At 34.4% G+C, this 23,802-nt stretch overlaps 1 protein-coding gene across 1 annotated transcript in view; it reads left to right on the top strand.

Moving 5' to 3' along the window:
* Positions 1 to 23,802, top strand: part of col24a1 (collagen type XXIV alpha 1 chain) — a 128,064-nt gene that overhangs the window by 76,993 nt on the left and 27,269 nt on the right. The window contains exons 25-40 of the mRNA XM_079848247.1: positions 4,213 to 4,266; positions 4,439 to 4,492; positions 4,777 to 4,830; positions 5,998 to 6,051; positions 10,230 to 10,283; positions 10,826 to 10,870; positions 11,967 to 12,011; positions 16,071 to 16,124; positions 17,706 to 17,759; positions 18,095 to 18,148; positions 18,371 to 18,424; positions 18,837 to 18,890; positions 20,764 to 20,871; positions 21,723 to 21,776; positions 22,422 to 22,529; positions 23,689 to 23,742. Of these exons, the coding sequence (XP_079704373.1) occupies positions 4,213 to 4,266; positions 4,439 to 4,492; positions 4,777 to 4,830; positions 5,998 to 6,051; positions 10,230 to 10,283; positions 10,826 to 10,870; positions 11,967 to 12,011; positions 16,071 to 16,124; positions 17,706 to 17,759; positions 18,095 to 18,148; positions 18,371 to 18,424; positions 18,837 to 18,890; positions 20,764 to 20,871; positions 21,723 to 21,776; positions 22,422 to 22,529; positions 23,689 to 23,742 (954 nt within the window). The remainder of the gene's footprint in view (positions 1 to 4,212; positions 4,267 to 4,438; positions 4,493 to 4,776; positions 4,831 to 5,997; positions 6,052 to 10,229; positions 10,284 to 10,825; positions 10,871 to 11,966; positions 12,012 to 16,070; positions 16,125 to 17,705; positions 17,760 to 18,094; positions 18,149 to 18,370; positions 18,425 to 18,836; positions 18,891 to 20,763; positions 20,872 to 21,722; positions 21,777 to 22,421; positions 22,530 to 23,688; positions 23,743 to 23,802) is intronic.

Raw genomic sequence — 23,802 nt, 5'->3', positions numbered from 1 at the left:
TCTATCTATCTATCTATCTATCTATCTATCTATCACAGTATCTATCTATCTATCTATCTATCTATCTATCTATCTATCTATCTATCTATCTATCTATCTATCTATCTATCTATCTATCACAGTATCTATCTATCTATCACAGTATCTATCTATCTATCTATCTATCTATCTATCTATCTATCTATCTATCTATCTATCTATCTATCTATCTATCTACTCTCTCTATCTATCTATCTATCACAGTATCTATCTATCTATCTATCTATCTATCTATCTATCTATCTATCTATCTATCACAGTATCTATCTATCTATATCTATCTATCTATCTATCTATCTATCTATCTATCTATCTATCTATCTATCTATCTATCTATCTATCTATCTATCTATCTATCTATCACAGTATCTATCTATCTATCTATCTATCTATCTATCTATCTATCTATCTATCTATCTATCTATCTATCTATCTATCTATCTATCTATCTATCTATCACAGTATCTATCTATCTATCACAGTATCTATCTATCTATCTATCTATCTATCTATCTATCTATCTACTCTCTCTATCTATCTATCTATCACAGTATCTATCTATCTATCTATCTATCTATCTATCTATCTATCTATCTATCTATCTATCTATCTATCTATCTATCTATCACAGTATCTATCTATCTATCTATCTATCTATCTATCTATCTATCTATCTATCTATCTATCTATCTATCTATCTATCACAGTATCTATCTATCTATCTATCTATCTATCTATCTATCTATCTATCTATCTATCACAGTATCTATCTATCTATCTATCTATCAGTCTATCTATCAGTCTATCTATCTATTGTTCGGTCAGTCTGTCTATCTTTTGGGTTCTTTAGGCAGTTTTTTTGTAAATGAAAGTTGTCTGAACTCTTAGTAAGATTGTTTTTTGTTCAGTGTCATTGAGCAAACATGTTTGTTTTCCCATCGTGTGTATGTGTGTGTGTGTGTGTTTGTGTGTTTGTGTGTTTATGCTCTTGTAAAATCAGAGTCGTGACACAAGGATCTAAAGCTGTTTGGAGAAACTTTAAAAAAAGAGCCTTTTAATGTGTTTCATGAGAACGTCCTCCCTCTCGTGAACTTCTCCAGAGATGTTTCGGACACACGCAGCGATTGCGTTTAACCCTGCGTTTCGCTTGATCTTTCCAGCGTTGTTTGAGGAGGATTTGCTTTAAAAACGATGCAGAGAAACATGCGGCTCTGTAGTTCTGTGTGAAGGACTCATAATATTTGCGTTCTGGTTTGTGTTGGTCTGTAGCGTACAAGCTCACATGTGTGAGGCATTAGAGATATGAGCACTTCAACAACAGCAATCTGGAGAACACAAGGTCTTTAATGAACGCCATGACATCACTCTCCAAATGAACGCCACCAGATCAGACGGTTTAGATCTGCAGCTCAAAGGACTTCTCAAGTACATGTATCTTCATCTACTGGAAGAATGTGTAGATATTTGTGCTGAAAAATGACAAAAATATTGAGTTTCCACTGAAGACTCACAGAAGCCGAAACCTTTCAGATTATTTAAGTTATTCAGACACCAGATATAATTTTTCACTAGTGTGATCAGGACACTATAGTTCATTTCTGTAAGTGAGGAGAGCAAAATAAAGTAAACTGTGACATATTATACCCAAATATTCTTCATACAGAGACTACCTGTGACATTTGGGACCAAAAACTGATTTGGACACTTAGAGCTGATCATGTTTTGCTGAAGTGTGTTTTCTTTAATTGCTAATGCTCTTTTTACACACAGACTGAACACAATGAAGCATTGCTTGGTGATTGGTTGAGCTAAACTGGTATTATCTAATTGTGTAGTTAAATTTAACAGCTGACAGATATTCAACATAATTCATGTGTGAGACAGTCTAACAGAAGGACGGACAAAACCAGTCAAATATCAACTGAGTTCTGCTCATGTTTTATTACCATTCTCTAAACTATAGCGAATAAACTGAGATAATGTGAGAAAGGTGTCTGAATAATGTGTGTTTGACTGTAAGCTAATATTAGCTGCTGGATGACGATTGTCGATGCATTCGGCGTATCTGGAGTGTGTTTTCCTCAAAATCGTCCTCTGAGGTTTGGACGGGTGTATTTTGATGTAGTGAGTGTTACAGCAGAACTGCTGGCCGTCTCTCAACTCTTCCAGGAAAATACAGAAAGCCTCGTCAATCCCAGCATGCACTTGGTGTCTCTCCCGCCGAACATCTGTGGCGTCTGGCCTGCTTTCAGAAAACACGTTTTTTTTTACTTCTTGGTTCTCCAGAAGCTGTTGACTCTTATATAATTTGTCTGTCCTCTCTGTCTCAGATGTATAGAGATATAAAATAGCAGCTCTGAGAAGAATATGATGACAAATGAGCTTTTGATTGCAGATTTTGGCATCTTTGCAAATCTGAGCACAGTTTGAGACGTTTTTGATCTCTTTTGTGACTCTGGAGGAGACCGACGTATGTGAGATTCCTGTGATCTTTTTCTCAAAACAAAATGAATCAGAAGAAAGTGTTTCTTGAGCATCAGATCATCATATTAGAGTGATTTCTGGAGGATCATGTGACACTGAAGACTGGAGTAATGATGCTGAACATTCAGCTTTGATCACAGGAATAAATTACACTTTACTATATATTCACATAGAAAACAGATGATTTACACTGGAATAATATGCCAGAATATGTCGATCAGGAAAATATGTTTTTCCTGATCGAATCTTTCAAACCTCTCAATAATGTCCTTTGTTTTGGAAATGCCTGACATGGAAAAGTCTGTAGGAGCTTTAGGTCAAACGAGCCAAAGATATCTGATGTAATGATTGTACTTTGACGAATTAACCGTCTAACGGAAAGTTCCCCAGGGCTGATGGTGCATGCTGGGAACCGTCCCAAAACCTGTGCACTGTACCAACATACAGACAACCGTGGAAAATCCTGCGCGAAGCCCCACGTCTGTGATGATTAATGAGCGCTGAGAGTGTGTTGGGTTCATTCCTCTGGGAACTAACTTTATTTATTCTCTACTGTCATAATACGTCTGTTTGTTAATAAGAAGATACATATGAGCAGTTTTGATTAATTCTGTTATTAACTGTCCCTGTAAACAGTGCAGATGATTTTAGCCAGTGTGTGTAACAGTGTGGACGGTCTTAAAGAGGCAGTTTTCACCCTCACACTGCAAAAAAAAGCTTTTCTTACGCAGTGTTTGTCTTGTTTCTAGTCCAAATATCAAACATTTCTTAAATCAAGATGCATTTACTAAAGTTGTAAAATGACATAAGATATTAAGTCTTGTTTTATGGGGGAATTAATAAAAATGAAGTGAGTTGATGCTTAAAACAAGCAAAATGATCTGCCAATGGAGTCAGAAAAATAATGTTGTTTCTGTTTGAATTAAGATTATTTTTCTCCCCATTGGCAGATCATTTTGCTTTTGGATCTTTAAATATGCCATGATGTCATTGATTCATTTAAAAAACATGACTACACATGAGAATGTATAGTTATGAGAGATCTGAAAGACTTGAATGTCAATATGGGCATTACTTAAAGCTATCATGTGGTTTGGAAAATAAATATTTTTTCTATAAACTTATGGCGATTTTTTGTCATTTTACGGCTTGACAGACCCAGCCTAAATGAAATTACATTTATTTGATCAAAAAATCAGTAAAAACAGTGAAATATTATTATAAAGTAAATCATCTTTTTTCTATGTGAATATAGTAAAGTGTAATTTATTCCTGTGATCAAAGCTGAATGTTCAGCATCATTACTCCAGTCTTCAGTGTCACATGACCCTTCACAAATCACTCTAATATGATGATCTGATGATTTATGATTATTATCAGTTTTAAAAACAGTTTTGCTGCTTCATAATTTTTTGAAAACTGTCATACATTTTATTTTTCAGTATTATATTATATTATATTATATTATATTATATTATATTATATTATATTATATTATATTATATTATATTATATTATATATTATAGAGCAACCTGGATATTCTTCAGATAATTTACAAACAAATTATTACATCTTGTAATGCAATTCTTCAGTTCCTGTTTGAACTCTCTCCAAAATCTGACTCGAGGAATGTAGGTGTGTATGTGTGTGTGTGTGTTTAACCAGCTCTTGTTCTCTGTGTTGTTCAGGGTCCAGTGGGAATGATCGGAATAACCGGAGTGATCGGACAACCTGGAGAAAAGGTAAAAGCTGAGTCTTTATCTTAAACCACCATTCCACCATAAATACATCATGATCTATATTGGAAACATGAAACATGATGATGTGCCACCGTGATGAAATGGATCCGCTACAGTGAAGATCAGATTTGCAGACTGAAAACGTGTGTTTGTGTGTTTAATTGTGTGTGTTTAGGGTGATCGAGGTCCTCCTGGTCCTCTGGGTCCTCCAGGAGAGAAAGGTTCAATAGTAAGAACTTATTTCACATTAACAAACATGTATATTAAAATACATTGCACTGCAAAAACATGTTTTCTTCCTGAGTATTTTTGACTTGTAAAACCCAATATCTTCAGTCATTTTGCTTCTCCAGTAAATCTAACATTTCTTGAATGTAAATTGTTGACAATGCGAAATGTGTGTAAATCATTAGTGAAGGCGAGTTAAGGCTGATCTTAACCCATTCAGTAGCTGGATGGGTCGCTGGTTAGTGGGTTTATGGTGATAACTGTATGTCTTTCTCTTTGTAATAGGGCTATCCGGGTCTTCCAGGAGGTCCTGGAGATTTCGGCCCACAAGGTCCACCAGTAAGTTTACCCATGATCCTCTGCTGTTTCATCAAATTACAAATTTCATCTGAAATAATCCTCAAGTTTTGTTCATCATGAAAATCTTCACAAATTAACACTATTCCTAAAGCCTTAATGCAATCGACAGAAGTAAAAAGCTAAACGTTGGCTATAAACGAACTACACTACGGTCACTTGACTTCAACACTTATCACTTTTGACCAATAGGTGGCACTGTTGCTAAATTGGTGTTGTGTGGTCAGTGTGAGCAGATAATGGCACTTACAAATTTTGGTGTCGATATGCCAAAGCGTTGTAAAGTTACAGCCTCAGAATCAGCTTGGCGCCATGCCATCAAATTTCTTAATGCGTTATATGACAATGGTTTGGTCAATCATAAAGCCTTCATACGGTCTGAAGATAATTTTAGATGATTTTGGTGAAAATCGGTCAAGGAGGAGTTTGAAAAAGTAGGCTTTTTCTTCTTGAACTTCTTGTTAAAGCGTTGTGGAGATATAGCCTCGCATCAAATTTTGGTGTGTTCTTTGATGAAGTCGTTCACGCGTTATTCAAGAACAGTTGTGTTTATCAAACCGCTTTTAATAGATTTTTGCCAGCATGATTTGAAGATGATCTGAACCAATTTTGGTGAAAATCGGATGAACCACGACAAATCATCTTGAGCCAAGGAATCAGAGAAGAATTTAGTTTCTAGCCCTTACGGTTCAAAAGTGATTAGCATAAACTTGAGTGCAACTTCGGGCAGTTGGTGGCGCTAGAGGGATGGAGTTAGAGACTCCAAAATCGCTGTGGTTAATGTTCGGACTGTCCTCTATCAGTGTGCCAAATGTCATTATTTTCCTGCAAGCGGTTCTATAGACTCGAGTGAGAGAAGATGACGGAAGAATAAGAACACTAACAGACACAACACACCTTCAGATGTACTTTTTGAGTCTTCAACAGTCTTCATTTGTTTTTTTACAACGTATGATGGTGCTTGAACAATGGTAATAATTTAATTTTATGTGATATGTCAAAGTACCATGGTATTATTTTAACTGGTGTGAAGTTCAGCGATGATGGAGTGATATACACACAGATGCAGTGGTTGCGGTCGATTTTGAGAGAAACACATCAGCGTTGAAACTTTACTTTGCCTCTTTCTGTCTGTCTCTCTTTCTCAAGGGTCCACAAGGGATGAGAGGAGCAGCGGGCGTTTCGGGGCCCAAGGGACGAAGGGTAAGACGTAGGGATGCACCGATATATCAAATTTTGCCCGATACCGAACAACCGATATTTCGTTATATTTGAAAGTTGATAACTGATATATTGGCCAATAAATCGAAATCCAAATTTGTAATTACTTTTTGAGAGCCTGATTACAAAAACAAAAGTCTCACCATTAAAAACCACGTCCCAAACACATAATTTTATGAAGCCGAGATCACAGCACATAATTGTATTTTCCTTATTTGAAGTGATTCCAATCATATTTCAAGCAATTTAAAGCCATCATGTGGAACAGTGCGCATCTGAAGCATCTCAGCTGAAGGAAATAATACATTATTTATCGGCTTTAATATATCAGACACATTTTCTAATCAGGCTGATAACGATAACATTAAAAATTAGCATATATCGGCCGATACCGATATGGTGGCCGATATATCGTGCATCTCTAGTAAGACGAGTAGTGAAGGAAAAATTATGATTTTGTCACTTGTTTTTGTTGCTAATGATGTCAATGCGTCAATCAATCAACCAACCAACCAACCAATCAATCAATCAATCAATCAATCAATCAACCAACCAACCAACCAACCAACCAATCATCAATCAATCAATTAATCAATCAATCAACCAACCCAACCAATCAACCAATCAACCAATCAATCAACCAACCAATCAATCAATCAATCAATCAATCAACCAATCAATCAACCAACCAATCAATCAACCAACCAATCAATCAATCAATCAATCAATCAATCAACCAATCAACCAATCAATCAACCAACCAATCAATCAATCAATCAATCAATCAACCAATCAACTTTTATTTATATAGCACGATAAAAGCAACAGTAGTTGGCCATTGTGCTGTACATCAGGATAAATATCTAAAAAAACAACCGCAAAACAAGTGATAAAGGGAGTTTACATCGAAAACACCAATCGGAAAATTCAACGTTAAATTCCAGGACAGTTGTACGCCTGTGGAAAGAGCTATAGGTTTTTAACTTAGATTTAAAAACAGACTATGTGGAGAGAGCAATTTGATTGGTGGAATGCTTTGATTGACAGTTTTGCATGATGTGAAACTTTTTTTTATAAGTTTTAGTAATTGTGTTTTGTTTTTGGCATTTTTTACTAGTTTTTTTCCATGTTCATGGTCAGTTCATTTTAGATTCTGTTGCTGGTTTGAAACATGTCATTTAATTGTGAGTAGTTTTTGAGATTTCAGGATTCTCCCATTCAAGTAGACAAGACTTTTCCTGGAAGAGACTTTTTCCGCTGGCTGATCGCCCTAGTGATAAGTTCACAGGCTCTGTTTGTACAGCGCTTCAGCTCTCTATCTGTTCAGAGATCAGTGTGTCGTGTTTTGTTGCCTGACTGAATCGTGTTTCCCAGATAAACTACAGGGACCTCTAGCGGCCAAACTGAATATGACCCCAAAATCAAAAAGAAATCTAACACAATGTAAAATATAAATGTTTGTGTGTGTGTGTGTTCAGTATTATTTTAGTATCAGTAAAACACAATTATTATTATTATTTTTTAAATTAGCTTTTTATTTTTCAGTCGGTTTCTGTTAAAGTTTTAGTAATTTAATTGTGTGCTATTGTCATTTTTATTCGTTTTTTATTGTCTATGTAGTTTTTATTAAGTTTTAGTTAATTTAGTTTTATTTTATTACTTCAACTTTAACATAAATGAAAAATGCTGTCAACTTTCTCAAATAAAATATGTTTTTATGTATATATTTTGTCAGTTAAATCTTACATTTATAAAATTCTAAGCTTTTTGTTAGATTAGAAACTAATTTAGATTTAGATTTACAGTATTCTGGCGTACGTTCATAACCAATGCAACATAACATAAAGAGTTAAAGTGTCTTAAAGTTAAAGTGTTTAATTGACAACAGGTCAGTGTGAGGGTAAACGCTCATGAATTACGAGCAGGAAACCTTGACTAACGTAATAAGCGTGGAAGAGAAAGATCGTGTTTGACGTGAGTCCTAATGACACAGGATGAAGTGTGTCAGAGGCCACAGAAGCTGATGAAAAGAGGTTTGAGGTTCATGCCAAACTCCGCAATTAAGAGAATGTTCCCCTCTGTTCTGTTTATATAAAACTGTGCAGATCTCATTTTAATGATGGTGAGGACGGGCGACTTTAAACCCACGTGTGAAAACATGGCAGACAGATCGCTTACACATCCTGAACAAAGAGCTCAGGCCTTCTGAAGTCTCGGTTCATGAACCCGCCGTCAGCAGATGAGACTCCTCTTCTGTAAAACACACACCTACAGCTTTAACACATTACAGTTCCAGATTCAAAATCAGGCGAACTCCTTTTAAGATCAGCTTCTTTTGGCCAGATTCTAAGGCAGCTTTGCATGGTACTCCCAGAATGCACTGCAACAAGCTCAGTTGAACAAAATGAGAGAAATGTTGTTATGAATATCCCTGTAATTCTTTCAGTACTGAAAGTATAGACTGTAAAATAGTTTCATGATATGTAATATTTAAAGCAGTGTTTTTAGTATTATTTATATACTTTGTAGTATTTATTCATATTTTGAATTAGATTTTTTTTTTTAGAATTCATTTTCATTTTAGTTGGACGTTTTTGTTTTTAAAAACAAAACTTGAATTTATTTTTATTAGATTTTTTTGTCATTTTTGTATTTCAACATATTTATTTAGGTTCATTTACAGTCATTTTGGTTTAAGTTTTTTGCAGTATTGTTATGTGCTTTTGTCATTTTTATTTCAAATGTTTCAGTTTAGCTTAAAACAAATATTTTAGTTTTAGTAATTGCAGGTCTTTAATTAATTTATTTCAGTTAGTTGCAGGCAACATTTCTTATTTTTGCTCAAGTTTATTATTTTAGCTTTAGTTAACAATAACAACACTGATATGACCTTTAAGTTTTAATAATATAAGTTTAGTTTGGCTTGTGCTGGATTCTCGTTGTGTTTGGTCTGGCGTGTCGTCTCCGCTCTGTTGGCTCATTGATCAACTAGCTGGACTGTTTATAAGAATGATTAAATAAATCTCACAAGATGATCATGAAAGTGTTTTCAGTGTGTATAGATGATAGTCATGATGTTTAAGGCAAGATGCCACAGGCAAAAAAAAAAAAAAAAAAAAATGAATTCACTGGTCAATTTTGAGATTTTGGACCATACATGTCTTCTTTCAGACCAGTGGACAGAAAACATCCAAAATACACATTTAAGTGTTTATTTTATTGCACTTCATCCATTTGCATCTGTAGATTTCGATTACGCTACACATCTTTAATGAGTTTGTCCTCCACTTCAGCTGCAGTTATAAACACCAAAATTTACAGGTTTATTCCTGTCTATATTCTGAAGGTTTTTACAGAAGGGTTTGTTCATATATCACTCACACTGATTTATTTAAAATTTTATTCCTAAAAACATGTTTTTCTCTGTCTGTTCACAGTATTTTCTGATTTATGCAGTAATAAAAAGAGATATGCAAAATCCCCTCAGTAAAAACATTTAACTCTAACATGTCAACAAAATCAAACAAGAATTTTGACCCTGGCTTTATTCAATGTTCAGATTTATTTCCTGGAAAAGAATGCAAATTAGTGCACATTCAATTAGACAGTGCCTCATTTGCATATATTTAAACATTTCAGAAAACATGTAATACAATTTTTTTTTAATTCTTAATATAATCAATCAGCTGGGGAATCATGGTGATTTGGGGGGGGGGGGGTGTCTTTTTTTTTTTTATTCAAAATATTCACAGATTTGTTAATAATGTTGTGAACTATATGATATATTCCGATTGTCAAATATGTGGAAGGAATTGTGTTTTGTCGTTTAAACACCTTTATAATGATCATGTTAGTTGATCTATGATCATGTTAGTTAGTTTGCAACACAATTCTGAGAATCGCATCTGTCGGATTTCTGTAAATTCATCTATTTCTCCCAAAATACATAAAAGTAAGTGGCCGGTGATCTGGGAGAAGAATAGAGTAAACTTTATAGTTTCCTACACAATGTGTATCTGATATAAGTAAAACACTTAGTTAAATTATAATTGAAATGATTATAGTTGCAGCTTCCATCAGTGTATGGAATTTTTTATTTTAGTGTGAAATCACAGCGAGACTTGTTGTGCTCATATATGGTGTGTGTTTTTGTGTTTTAGGGCCCGAGAGGACCTGACGGCCCTCCAGGAGAACCAGGCCATGAGGGTGTAAAGGTATATCAGCACATATAGCATAAATCCCCTACACTATTAGAATAAAATCTTCTTGACTCAATTTTGAAGAACCCTTTATGCTAAAATGTTCTATCTAAGTAGAAATGTCTGAAATGACTGCATAACACTTTCATGTTTAACAGGTTATTTAAACTTTTTCTAGCGAGAAAGTTTGAAATTTAATCAGAATTCAAAATGAATTCAAACTAAATCCATAAAATGATCCCATTATGGGAACCACTTAAAGGTTCTATATATGAAGCGTAGTGAAGAGTGTATTATATTCACACATTGAAAATTATATAAAAGCTAAACTCTTTTATTCTGGGAAAACATTGTGATGGCGTCAATTATGTCTCTAGAACTTCTTGTTTCAAAGGGAAATATATCACACACTCTTTAGATGGCTTCATGGGGCCTTTCACACACTCGCAAATCCTACAGCAATTACACTGATTTGCATTAGAAAGCCAGTGAACGATCATGATGCTCAGAGACTCGTCACACACACGCTTGACGGCTCGACTGCTTGTGTTTTTCAGGGGGAAAAGGGATCTGGAGGGAAGAACGGAGATCCAGGATTCATCGTAAGCACCTCTGTGTTTAGTTTATAGATAAAGTGAGATAAAATCTTCATTAAGGACGTCTTCAAGTGGGAAAACTATTCATACTTCAATTAAATGTGTGTTTTTGAGGGTTTGTGCTAGTCTAGTCATCATAACAATCATCCTATCTCAGACTGTATGTCCTCAGTTGGATGTGCTAGATCAATTTGTTTTTCTGCAGATTAGACAGTCACACACACAAAGAATTTCGTTTTCATTAATTGAAATAAAGATAAAATAACATAAATATTAGTTGAAAAATTCAAAAAGAAAAAAAATCCTTCATGTTGATTGTACTAAAATTGACAAAGTTGAAACTTAATTAAGCTTAATGAAATTAAATCTATTATTAAATTAAATTTAAGATAAATAGTAATATAAACATTAATAAAGCACATAAAAAAGAATGTATATTTATTAAAATTTAAACTAAATTTAAAATGAAAACTTTAAAAAAAGCTAATTTGAAATATGAATAAATACTATAAACTAAACTAAAATACTTATAAATGTTTGTTTATTAGACCAATAAAAATAACTACAGACCTGGGTTGTTATAATTAACTAAAAAAATATATATAGAAAAACTTAAACTTATTTTATTTCTGCTAGTTTTACTAAGGCAGCATTATTTTTAATTTAGTTTTTAATTTAGTTTAACTTGATCTACTAAAATAACATAAACTGAAATAAACAACAACAAAAAACAACTATATGCACATATAAGAATTTAATTTAAATAAAAATGACAAAAACTTTAACACACGTTTTGCCATTTTCAGAAGTGAATAAAGACATGATTTAGCCCATTTTAGCCCAAGCATAAAATCTGTTTAAAGACATTTGCAACATGATTTTTGGGGAACATTTCTGAGGTAATATTTCTACAGTTACAAAAAATACTAAATACACTCAATTCACAGCTGAGAGATCAGTGAGACATGACACTGACATCACACATTAGTTATTAAAGCGCCTGAGATCCATAACTCTGGTGTGATTATAGGAGACTTCTGCTTCATCTTTATAGAGAGCTGCAGGTTAAATGATCTGTGTGTGTGTGTGTGTGTGTTTATAGGGTAGCGCTGGAGGTCCAGGGAAGAGAGGAGCAGCAGGACCCTCTGTAAGTCTCTCTCTGTGACGAGGAACTGCTACTGTAACTACGCTTCAGTTTACAGTAACTGTTGTATTCCAGTGTACATCGATTCCTATATGAGCCAGTCGCAGAGTTTCAATCAGAACTCACTTATGGGCTTAGAGTTGTTGCATTAATCCAAATAAATAGATTAAGATCCACAAATAAATGTAAAGAGTTTCACAAGAAATTCTAAAATTCACAAATATATAAAATGAGATTTGCAAATTAAAAAAAAAAATGTTTACAAATGTGTTTTATGTCACAAACACAACTCTGCCGGGCAGTTATTTGTGAACCGCTTTCTGTGCATTTGTGAATCGCTTCTAGTGCATTAAACACATTTGTAAATATAAAAAAATATATATTTTTTTTTGCAAATCTCATTTTATTTATCTGTGAATTTTATCATTTTTTGTGAAACTCTTTACATTTGTTTGTGAATCTCAATCTATTTATTTGTAATAATGCAACAATTCTAACCCTATACTCACTGAACTGCATCATTATACTCTAATCATGTCCAAAATGAAATTAACTGAGATTTTGAATTGTGTAATGTTGTTCTTACGGACATAAATGAGTCTAATTATTGATTTATGGAAACATGAGATAATAACTGATACTTTGATTTAAAAATAGTAAAATATATTGCCAAAATACTATTATTTTGTTTAAGTAAATACTATTATTTTGTTTAATACTTACAAATATGAAAATAATCATGATGAATCGTAAACTATGTGGCCAAAAAATATAATTATTTTCTTTTAATGCTCAAACGTATTAATATTATCATATTAAAATAGTAAAATATGTTGCCAATATACTATTATTTTTCTCTAAATAAATAAAATTTTCTTTTAATACTCAAAATTATTAAAATAATCATATCAAAATTTTAAACTGTTGCCAAAAATACAGTTGTTTTAATCATCAAATGTATAAAAATTGCCATATTAAAATATGTTACAAAAAACTATTATTTTTCTTTAAATAACTACTAATTTTTTATGCTCAAAAGTATTGATATTGTCATATTAAAACTAGTAAAATATGTGGCCAAAATACTTTTATTTTAATAAAAAAAAAATGCTACTTTTCAACGCGCAAAAGTATTAAAATAATCATATACCACATATTAAAATATATTGCCAAAATACTATTATTTTTGTTTGAATAAATGATACTGTTTCCTCTTAATACTGAAAAGTATTGATATAATGGTTAGGAGGCAGATATATATGTGACGTCACAGATCAGTGTGTTTCCTCTCTGTCTGAGAAGCCTCTAATAAAGCTGGATGTCAGGATGTGTGAAGTGTGTGTGAAGTGTGTGTCAAAGTGTGTGTTGAAGCGATTAAAGTTCAAGCCTGAGGGGTTTTACGAACTCACGAACTCACAGCGTCCTCTAGTGGGAACTCTCTCTCTCTCTCTCTCTCTCTCTCTCTCTCTCTCTCTCTCTCTCTCTCTCTCTCTCTCTCTCTCTCTCTCTCTCAAAAATACAGTAAAAACAGTGAAATATTATGTTATGTAAATCATTATGTTATATTATGTAAATCATCTGTTCTCTATGTGAATATATAGTAAAGTGTAATTTATTCCTGTGATCAAAGCTGAATGTTCAGCATCATTACTCCAGTCTTCAGTGTCACATGATCCTTCAGAAATCACTCTAATATGATGATCTGATGCTCAAGAAACATTTATGATTATTATCAGTGTTGAAAACAGCTCATATTTTTGTGGAAACTGAAAGTTCAAAAGAACAGCATTTATTTCAAACAGAATCTTTTGTAACATTATAAACGTCTTTACTGTCACTTTTGATCAGTTTAATGCGTCCTTGATGAATAAAAGTATTAATTTCTTTAAAATAAAAATGAAAACCCAGTGTGCCTACATAGTCAGCTATCTTCTAAGGCAACATCATGAAACCTTTAAGTGACTGTTTTGGAAATGCACATAACTACGAATACAATTTGTTCATTGCAGTGCATTCTGGGATTGAAACATGTGATGTGAAGGTCACATATGGAAGCATTTATTGTGCAAGTAATATTTACTTCTGGAAAATGAAAGCGCACGTGTGGCTGGTGATGAAAGTGGTGATGTGGATGTTGTTAAAGCCGGTCTGTTGGTTTCTGGAAACGTCTCTGTTGTGGGAACGCTGAGATATCCGTGAGGAATAGTGTGATACGACAGGTGGAAGTCAAACCCAGAACTGAGAGTGAACGTGAGAAGAAAGACTGTGTTACATTCTCATCATAGGAACAAACACAAGCTTATCGTTCCCTTATCGTCTACATATATATATACATTTAATTAACAAATATAGATCTAACTTTCTTTTATATTGCAAAACTACAGAGACGTGTGGGGAAAGAAAGTGTATATCCGGGCCACGAATGAACAATTACTATTACAGCACGCTTTACTAATGCATTCCCTCATTTTACTTAATCATGGTTAAATCGATACTAGGGAACGAGTTAGTTCAATGTGGCCATGATTTAATTAAAGTGGTGTTATAATGCCCTTTTCACAAGATGTGAAATAAGTCTCTGATGTCCCCAGAGTGTGTGTGTGAAGTTTCAGCTCTAAATACCCCACAGATATTTTTATATCGCATGTTAAAATTGTCGCCTTGTTTTGTGTCTGTCCCTTTAAATGCAAATGAGCTGCTGCTGCCGGCACAGAGGGTGGAGTTTCAAGAGCAGGTGTGTGTGTGTGTGTGTGTGTGTTAGCAGTCAGACAATGAGAAGAAGTGAAACATGTAGAAGCAACAGGACATTTCTGAATGAGTTGATGAATTTATGGAGCTGATGTGTAGTTATCTTCTAGTCACTGATTAGCATATTCTGTCCTTGATAATCTATAAATGGTGTTCAGGGGGCGGGGTTTATGTAGATTTTAGGGTTGGTGATGTCACTAACCCGGGAGGAATGTGGTGTAGTCTCTACCAGCCGTTTGTTGTAGTCCTTAAAAAGCGATTTCTGTAAAAGCAAATATCTCCCTTTGCTTTGAACTTTGAGCGTTGTAACTTTGCAGATGTTGTTTATGTTCAAACAGCAACATTACACACTAACTAAAGTTAGAGAAGTGAAATCATAATCAACCACCCCTTTAAAATGAAGCAACAAATGATTACACTGGAAAAGGTTTTCCTTTACGTTTTTCACGTACTGATAACAACGTTCACACGGATCCACGTAAACGGCTAAAAATAACGACTGTATTCTGCTGTCAGACCAGTAGATGGCGATGTCACTTTGTAAAGAAACACTACGCGGCTATAAACTGAACTTGTGATAAACATGGAGCACCATTTTCATAAATCAGCGGTTTTGTAGTTTACACAGAGACGATAATGATATCGTTTTCAAAAGTTTGCATTTTCACGCCCCCAAAACGCCGTTGTCGTGTAAATGAACGCCTAAACGCATGAAAAGTTTTCTGTTTTTAGTTGAAAATGCTGTCATGTAATTGTGCGTAGTAAAAGTGATTATTATAATTATTATAATGTGGCCACAATTTAGTAAAACGAGGGAAGGAATTATTATATCGTGCGTTAAAACGAGGGAACAAATTATTAACAATGTGGCCACAATTTAATAAAACGAGGGAATTAATTATAATATAGTATATTAAGTCATTTTTATTAAGTATTTAAATGTGTAAATAGTTTTAATTAATTTTTTATTTTAGTTGTTTTAGTACATCTTTAAACTAAATGTAAATGAGAACTGTTGCTTTAAAAACTTGCTGGAATAAAATAAGTTTAAGATTTATTTTATTTCAGTTAACTTTTATTTCTAGTAACGAAAATGTCTGTTAATGTTTTTAATTTAAGTTTTAGTAAGCAAATATTTCCTCAGGAGAAACATCTGAGGTGAAGGAGACTCATTTTGCTATACATTTATTCTGATATTATAGAGATCTCATAGAATTTTTTTTTTTTTTTTTTTTACTGAATAATGTGTAATCAGATTTTATAAAGTCTAAACATGTACGAATCACATATAATTGGTGTGTGTGTGTTTTACAGGGTAAAGCAGGTCCGCCCGGCAGCACAGGTGAAAAAGGTCCTCCAGGTGAACCTGTGAGTATTACAACACAAATCGAAATGTTTGCATTCTCAAACGAGCCTCATTTACACAAAAATTATAAAAAAGGGTGTTTTATATTAAAGAGAATTAAAAAGACTTCTGCATGGCACATATAGTGCTGGTTCAGTGTTATTTAGTATTTTATATATATATATATACTGTTATTTTTATAGTGTTTGTTAATATTCTGAATTAGCTTTATTTTTATATTTTGTCGTTTTTATGTTTATATGTGTGTGTATATATATATATATATATGTATGTATAACTATATGTTATATATATATATATATATATATATATATATATATATATATACAGTATATATATATATATATATATATATATATATATATAATACATTTATTTATGAATTAGTTCCTTCAGTTTTTAGTAATTTTACTATTACAACAAACTTATTTTAAGTTGCCAAACTGTAAAAAAAATTCTTACGTTTTTACCTTTAAGTTTTTCCATCTAATATTTATATTTAATTTTATTTATTTTAATTCATCTTAATTTTATTTAGCTACATTGTTTGAATGGTTTTAGTTTTAGTTTCATCGCTGACCTGTTTTTTTAAATATATATTTCTATATAGCTTTAATTTATATAATATTTGAGTTTTAGTTTTAGTAATTTTAGAATTTCAACTTAAACTTTAAGTTATTTGCCAAATTTCTTGTTTATTTACATTTAAATCTTTTCATCTAATGTTTATATTTAATTTTTATTTATAAAAATGTTTAATTAATTATTCATTTTTTATTTCAATTAACAAGTATCATTTTAGTATTTTAACTTAAACTTATTTTATTTCAGTTAGTTGCCAAGGCAACATTTCTGTTTTTCTAAATATATATATATATATATATATATATATATATATATATATATATATATATATATATATATATATATATCAAGTAAAATTATATTTAATTTCAGCTTTATTTCAATTGATGAGAAATGTAATAGTTTGAGTTAACAAAGACAACACGGACCTGATCAAGTTAACCGCATGTTGTATTTAAATAAAACACAAAGGTTTGGGCTTGAAAACAGTGCATGCTGAAGTGCCACTACTGTATATAAACAATCATTTCTTGAACTATATGAAATAAAGGTCTAAAACTGCACAAACTGAAGGATGTTCATTTGCATCACACATTGTTGTTCATATGTGCTAAACTTTCAGAAATGTATTGTGTACCGTCGCCGCATTTCTACATGGTGTTTTTGCTGCTTATTGTGTAATATAAGTCACGATGTGACGGCTCAGAGGCTTCGTTGAGCTTCTCCTCATGGCATTTCCAGCGTTGAGCATGAGTGTTTCATGTAATTACGTCTAAACATGTAATCAGCCGCTCTGACAGCAGATGAAAGACCTTTAACTGTGTCTCTTGAACGCGTTCAGCACCAAGGGCGACACGTGTAAATCTGATTTATATGAGCAGAACAAGACCGAGCAGGACTGTTTATGAGCAATTCATGATTGTTTTTGGGGAATTGTGCATGATTTCATATTTATTTCATATTTATTTGAATGTGACTGTTTGGTTTTGATCGTTTAGGGGTCCAGAGGCCCTCCGGGGGACGCGGGAACAGATGGAGAGCAAGGTCACGAGGTATTTCCTACAATAAACATATTGAAGTGTATAACAGAGTTCTCCTGCATCCAATTATGTAGTAAAATGTGCATTTGAAAATTAAATAAGGGATAATACAGCACAATCAGACTGATCCGGGTTACATATCACCATTAAATGCAATAGATTACATACACACTTTGCACCCTATGGAGTGTAACAACACATTACACTGCAGAAAAGTCAATAATAGCACAATTTGATTATTTTTAGTAAATTAATTATGTTGTAGGGTATTTTATTGTGTTTTGGGTCTGAAATATGACCTTTAGTTCTCGTCATCTTGTGATTTTCCCTCTTTTGTGCGCGCTCAGGGACCTCCAGGACCTGAAGGAGAGCAGGGGCCCGTGGGTGAACCTGGACTCAAGGTGAGACAGACTGTCTTAAAACCCTTAAAGGGATTGTTTATCCAAAAATTTATTCCGTTGAATTTCCGTATTTAAATTCTTCCGTTGAACACATCAAGCTGCTGTTTTGCAATGAAATGCAATGGAATCAGATGATTTACACTGACAAGCTTTAATAATAATAACAGTATCAAAGTGAGATCTATTGACGTTTGGTAACTGTGTCTGTCTATCTTTTTCCAGGGTGAAATGGGCCCTGTTGGAGCAGAAGGTGAACTGGGCCAACTGGGCATCAGAGTGAGTCTAAAATGTCCAAGTGAACGTGATCCATCAGTGTGTTTTTACTGCTTTAACTGACGCGAGTGTCAATAACAGTGTCAATAATCTGACAGCCGGACCCTCGGGCCGTCCTCTCGCTCACACACACTGAACGTCTTTGTCTCTGGTTACGCAATTATTCAAGCAATTCTCTGTGTTTGTTATTGGATATTACGACATCGGGTGAAGCCTGTCATGAATTTATCCGGCTCATATTTCACCCTAAATTCAAAAGAAATAAATCATAAATCTCATTCTCATTACTGCCTTGTGGAAAAAAAATTCTGATGTGTTATTCAAACTGTAAAATATTTATTCGTAATCTCGCTAATACTGCAATCATGTGATCAATCCCATGATGCTTTTCTAAATCTGTTACCTTTTGTCTCAGGGTCCTCCAGGCCCACCCGGAGAAGACGGGCATCAGGGGAAGGACGGACCAAAGGTGAGATTGTCCTGAAGTTTCAACTAGTGTCTCCCCTCCTTCCCTTCACCTCTGTACAGATAAAACGTTATCAGAGTGTTTCCAGTTCACATGGATACGCGAAAGCGACAAAAGAATCTGTATTATGAATTTTGAAGGCCAGACAAGTACTTTGTTGAGGTCAGTTTGTAAAGAAAGACTACACGCCAGCACACAGATATATATTCAAACACTCATACCTATAGACTGAACACGTGTATCACGCATGTGCACGCCGTCAGCGTTTACACAGATTCACAGTTTTTAAGTTTAAGCGGAGATGAGAACTTTTTCTACATTTTTCAACGCTTGCACTTTGTAACCTATTTCTAGGTTTGCGTTCTCGAGCACCAAACACTGTTATCATGCGAATGAGCGACCAGCACGCCGTTTTCTGTTTTCTGTTTGAACGGTGTCGTGTTAGCGAGCCCTAAGTTAATAACTAATGATCTTTGCAATGGAAGTGAATCAATCAAAACTAACTTTAGCTGGACAATAACTTCTAGAGCTGATGTAAAGCCAAAACAATCTCTGTTTCTGTAATTTTCTATTATCACTATTAACACATTGGGCCCTATTTTAACGATCTGAAACGCAAGTAACTTTGTGGGCGGGTCTCGGCGGGATAAATGACTCTTGAGCCCGACGCAAATCTAAAATGTGTTGGTCTGAAGTCGCTTCATTACTCATAGGTGTGGTTTGGGCGTAACGTGAAATAAACCAATCAGAGCGTCATCTCACATTCCCTTTAAGAGCAGGCGCGCTTGTTCCATGGCGGATTGCTATTATAACGGCGGATTTGCCAGGAGCGGTTCACAGCCGAGGAGACCGACGTTCTCGTCAGGGCCGTAAAACACAGAGAAGTGACATTGGGGATGGAGAAACACACCCAGATTAGCTTCGCTTAAACAGGCGTATAATAATTTGGGTAAATGTGTAAGCTAGATTTATGCCTATTTTTCACATCTTCATGGACACATCAATGATTTCCCTCGTGTGGAATATTTTTTCTTGTAATTATGTAGGATTTGCAAAAATGAAAACTGCTGCGTCTGTGTAGATGAGAGAAGCAAAGTGTGTGTGTGTTGTGCACACGCTACATTATGGCCAAGCATGCGCTCTTAAAATAGCATCTGAATAACATGCGCAACGCCGCTGACTTTAGACGAGGTTTCTCCTGGTCTGTGGAGGAATTGTTTTCTGAAACTGCAAAATAGCACCAGGGAACGTTTGCGCCGGAACACGCCTCCTCTTTTCCCTGAACCGCCCCCGAGAGCGCAAGTTCATTCCCTAATTTACCGACGTGCGTCTGTGGAGGGAAAAGTCCGCTGTGCGCGGGTGAGAAATAGGAATGAAACATGCGTCGTGTACAAAGTCAATTGCGCTGGGTGCAAGATAGGGCCCAAAAAGCACTTTGGTCAACACCAGTTGTTTTAAACATGCTATATAAATAAAATTGTTTTGTATTGTATTGTACATTAAGAGCAATTTCTATAGCAATTACTAAATGAAAATTGTTTCAAAGTAAATCCTACACCATTTTTCCCTGCGTATTTGTTTTGTAAAAACTTGTGTTTGCTGTGAGTTTTTACTTTGGTTTGCCCAGAATGCACTTGCGTACATGTTTCATTTGGCATATTATTCTTTCTTTCTTTGTTTATTTAATCATGGACAATACACATAAGAAATATGTAAAATGTGGCAGATTTAGCCAAAATTTTTATCCATAGTCCCTAGATAGGTTGATGTTAAAGACAAAGTTATGATGATTCCTAAAATCATTGTACCTAAACCTACTCATTATTGGAAATATTTTGTATGTAATTTATAATTTTATTGTTTTCTCGCTTCTTAGGGTGAGCCGGGTGACCGTGGACCAATGGGAGAAGCCGGGGAAAGGGGCGAGATCGGTGACTCCGGCCCACCAGGACTTTCTGGAGATCCTGGGAAAAAAGGCTTCCCGGTTAGTGATGAAAGAGTGATGCAGTGCATATATGTTTTATATGTTTTGTAGATATAGTAAAGCTAAAATGAAAAAGCTTCAGGTGGCATTTAATGATGCATTAAGAATTTTGCTTAAACAAGTGCAAGACAAATGTTCGTATCTCGTGATGTTCCTTCAGTGCATGCTGTGTTAAGGAATTATATGTGTAATTTCATGAGTCGATTGGGTGATTCGAGAAATACAATCATAATGGTCTTAAATGATCCTATTTTAAGTGATACAAGTTATTCCTCCTGGTTCTGGAAGCACTCAAACTCAAGTTTGTATGTTCTAAAATACTGTTTGGTGTATGCACTGCAAAAAATGCTTTTCTTAATTAGTATTTTTGTCTTGTTTCCAGTGCAAATATCAAATAATTCTTAAATCAAGATGCATTTACTAGATGAGTAAAATGACATAAGATATTAAGTCTTGTTTTTCGGGGGAATTAATCAAAATTAAGTGAGCTGATGCTTAAAACAAGCAAAATTATCTGCCAATGGAGTCAGAAAAATAATCTTAATTCAGACAGAAACAACATTATTTTTCTCCCCATTGGCAGATCATTTTGCTTGTTTTAAGGAAAAACTCACTTCATTTTTATTTATTTCCCCAGAAAACAAGACATCTTATGTCATTTTAGTCATCTAGTAAATGCATCTTGATTTAAGAATTATTTGATATTTGCACTGGAAACAAGACAAAAATACTAAGTAAGAAAAGCATTTTTTGCAGTATGCAAACAGCTCTTTAGATAATGCAAGTCTGTTGTGAGATGTTCTGAAATTTCTCGTGATGATGTGAAGTTAAAGCAGATGTTTCTATATCAGGGACCCGAGGGCAAACAGGGTCTGCCGGGCACCCGTGGACGTCCAGGAAAGAAGGTACCAGCGTTTCTGGATCAGCATCTATTAATTATAGCCACAAAATTGCATTAAATTACATCAAAGCAATATGAGGAACCTCTACATTTTAAGTGCACAAGAGGGGAGACTGAAGTGTTTTCAATCTGCAGTATTGTGTCAGAAATAAAATGGACCTCGAATAGAGCCCTGTGGTACTCCTAAAGGTTTCGTTTGTTAAAACTAGTTAACTGCATTAGTTAACATGAACTAACAATTGACAACACTTCTACAGCATTTATCAGTCATTGTTATTGTTAATTTCAGCATTTATTAATGCAGAATTAGAATTTAAAGTTGTATATGTTAACATTAGTTAATGCACTGTGAACTGATATGAACAAATATCTATATATATTTTAACTAAAATGTTTTTTGACCATTTCACTGTGATGTTTGCTCAGTCAGCTCATGTTAGTTAATACATTAACAAATGAGACCTTACTGAAAAGTGTTACCTACTTTTCACAACACCCCTTAATAACAAGCTCTTCTTGGTCTTGTCTTGTTTGGGACACGTCTTGCTCTTTATTTTCACATTAAATTTGCATTTATCTCGTCGTCCACACATGTAAATAATGTAGACCAGGGAAGGCCCTTTGATATTTTCATCTTCCTCTTTGGTAGGGTGAAAAAGGTCCGCCGGGTCAACTTGGAGAAATAGGTTCGCCGGGTGAAATCGGACAGATTGGGGAGAGAGGACTCAAAGGTGCTCGTGGAACCAGAGGACCCGCAGTTAGTGTGCTTTCTTCTTCAACACATCCCTACACTCTTTCTCCAAGTCTTTTGAGCTTGAGATTGAGAATTGGCTGTGCAAATCCCAAAGATGATTGCCATTAATCAGTATCCTGATCACCATCACGAAGCCTTCAATAGCAATATAGTCCGAATCAGAGAAATGGATGCACTGGATTCATTACCAAGGGGAAATTTGGGAATGTTGTGAAGCTTGAACCCACAACCTTAACATTATACTGCATTGTGTTGCTGTGTTTGATTCCTAGATAGTAAAGTCAAGTCAAGAGTTATTTACATTGCACTTTTTACAATACAGATTGTTTCAAAGCAGCTTTAAAGAGATAACAGGAAAATAATGCAAAAAAGTTTGTTTCCAGAAGAAAGTAGCATCACAGTCCAGCTTAGATAATGGTGTATTATATAAATAATTGTTGCCTTAAATGGTTCAAATTGTTGGTTAAATTGGTGTCGCTCATTTGTTAACATTAGTTAAAGCATTAACTAACAATAAGCAATACATTTTTACAGCTTACAACATATTTTTCTTAAAAATGCATTAGAAAACCTTAATGCAAAGTGTTATCGTTAAATGAATTGGGTATTAAAAAGAACTGCTGTATGAGCTGAACCAGTGAGTTAAAGAAGCGTAATAATGTCCTCAGGCTCTTAACATGCTGAGAACGGGTTTTACCCTCAAACTGTCTGCTTTTCCTGGATCAATTAAGGTGTGTGTAAACATTAGCAGGATTTGGAATTGAACCAAAGATTTTTGATGGGATTTACACTAATGTCGTTAGAGATACTCGGGTCTAATCCGCTTTTCTTGTACAATGCAGTTAAGCGCCTGCTGATTTGGTGGTTTTAGGCTGGAAATTATAAGCAGGAAAAATGTCTGGGGTTTAACAGTGTTTAACGACATCGATTGCATCTAAAAACAAGCGTTGTTAGGGAACCTAGCGTCTTGTTTTCATAAGCGAATGCTTTTCCAAGGAGCCATAATGGGATGAGCAGCAGGAGTCATTTTATTAAGACATCATCCGATAATATGTTTTTCAGAACAATATTGCTGACAGGAAACGCTTGGGTTATTTTTAGCCGGTTATTTGCCACCAAACACAAGCTAACGTGCGTGTGTGTTTTGTTCATTACCTTGCAGGGTCGACCTGGAGTTATGGGACCTCAGGGAGAGCCGGGACTGCAAGGTTACGCCGTGAGTTGCAAAAATATGCATTTGAGAATGCTTACAATAACAAACACGGGAGCGAAGCCC

This window comes from Squalius cephalus, assembly GCF_949319135.1.
Source record: "Squalius cephalus genome assembly, chromosome: 18".
Taxonomy (NCBI): Eukaryota; Metazoa; Chordata; class Actinopteri; order Cypriniformes; family Leuciscidae; genus Squalius; species Squalius cephalus.
This window is presented reverse-complemented; position numbering and strand designations above follow the sequence as displayed.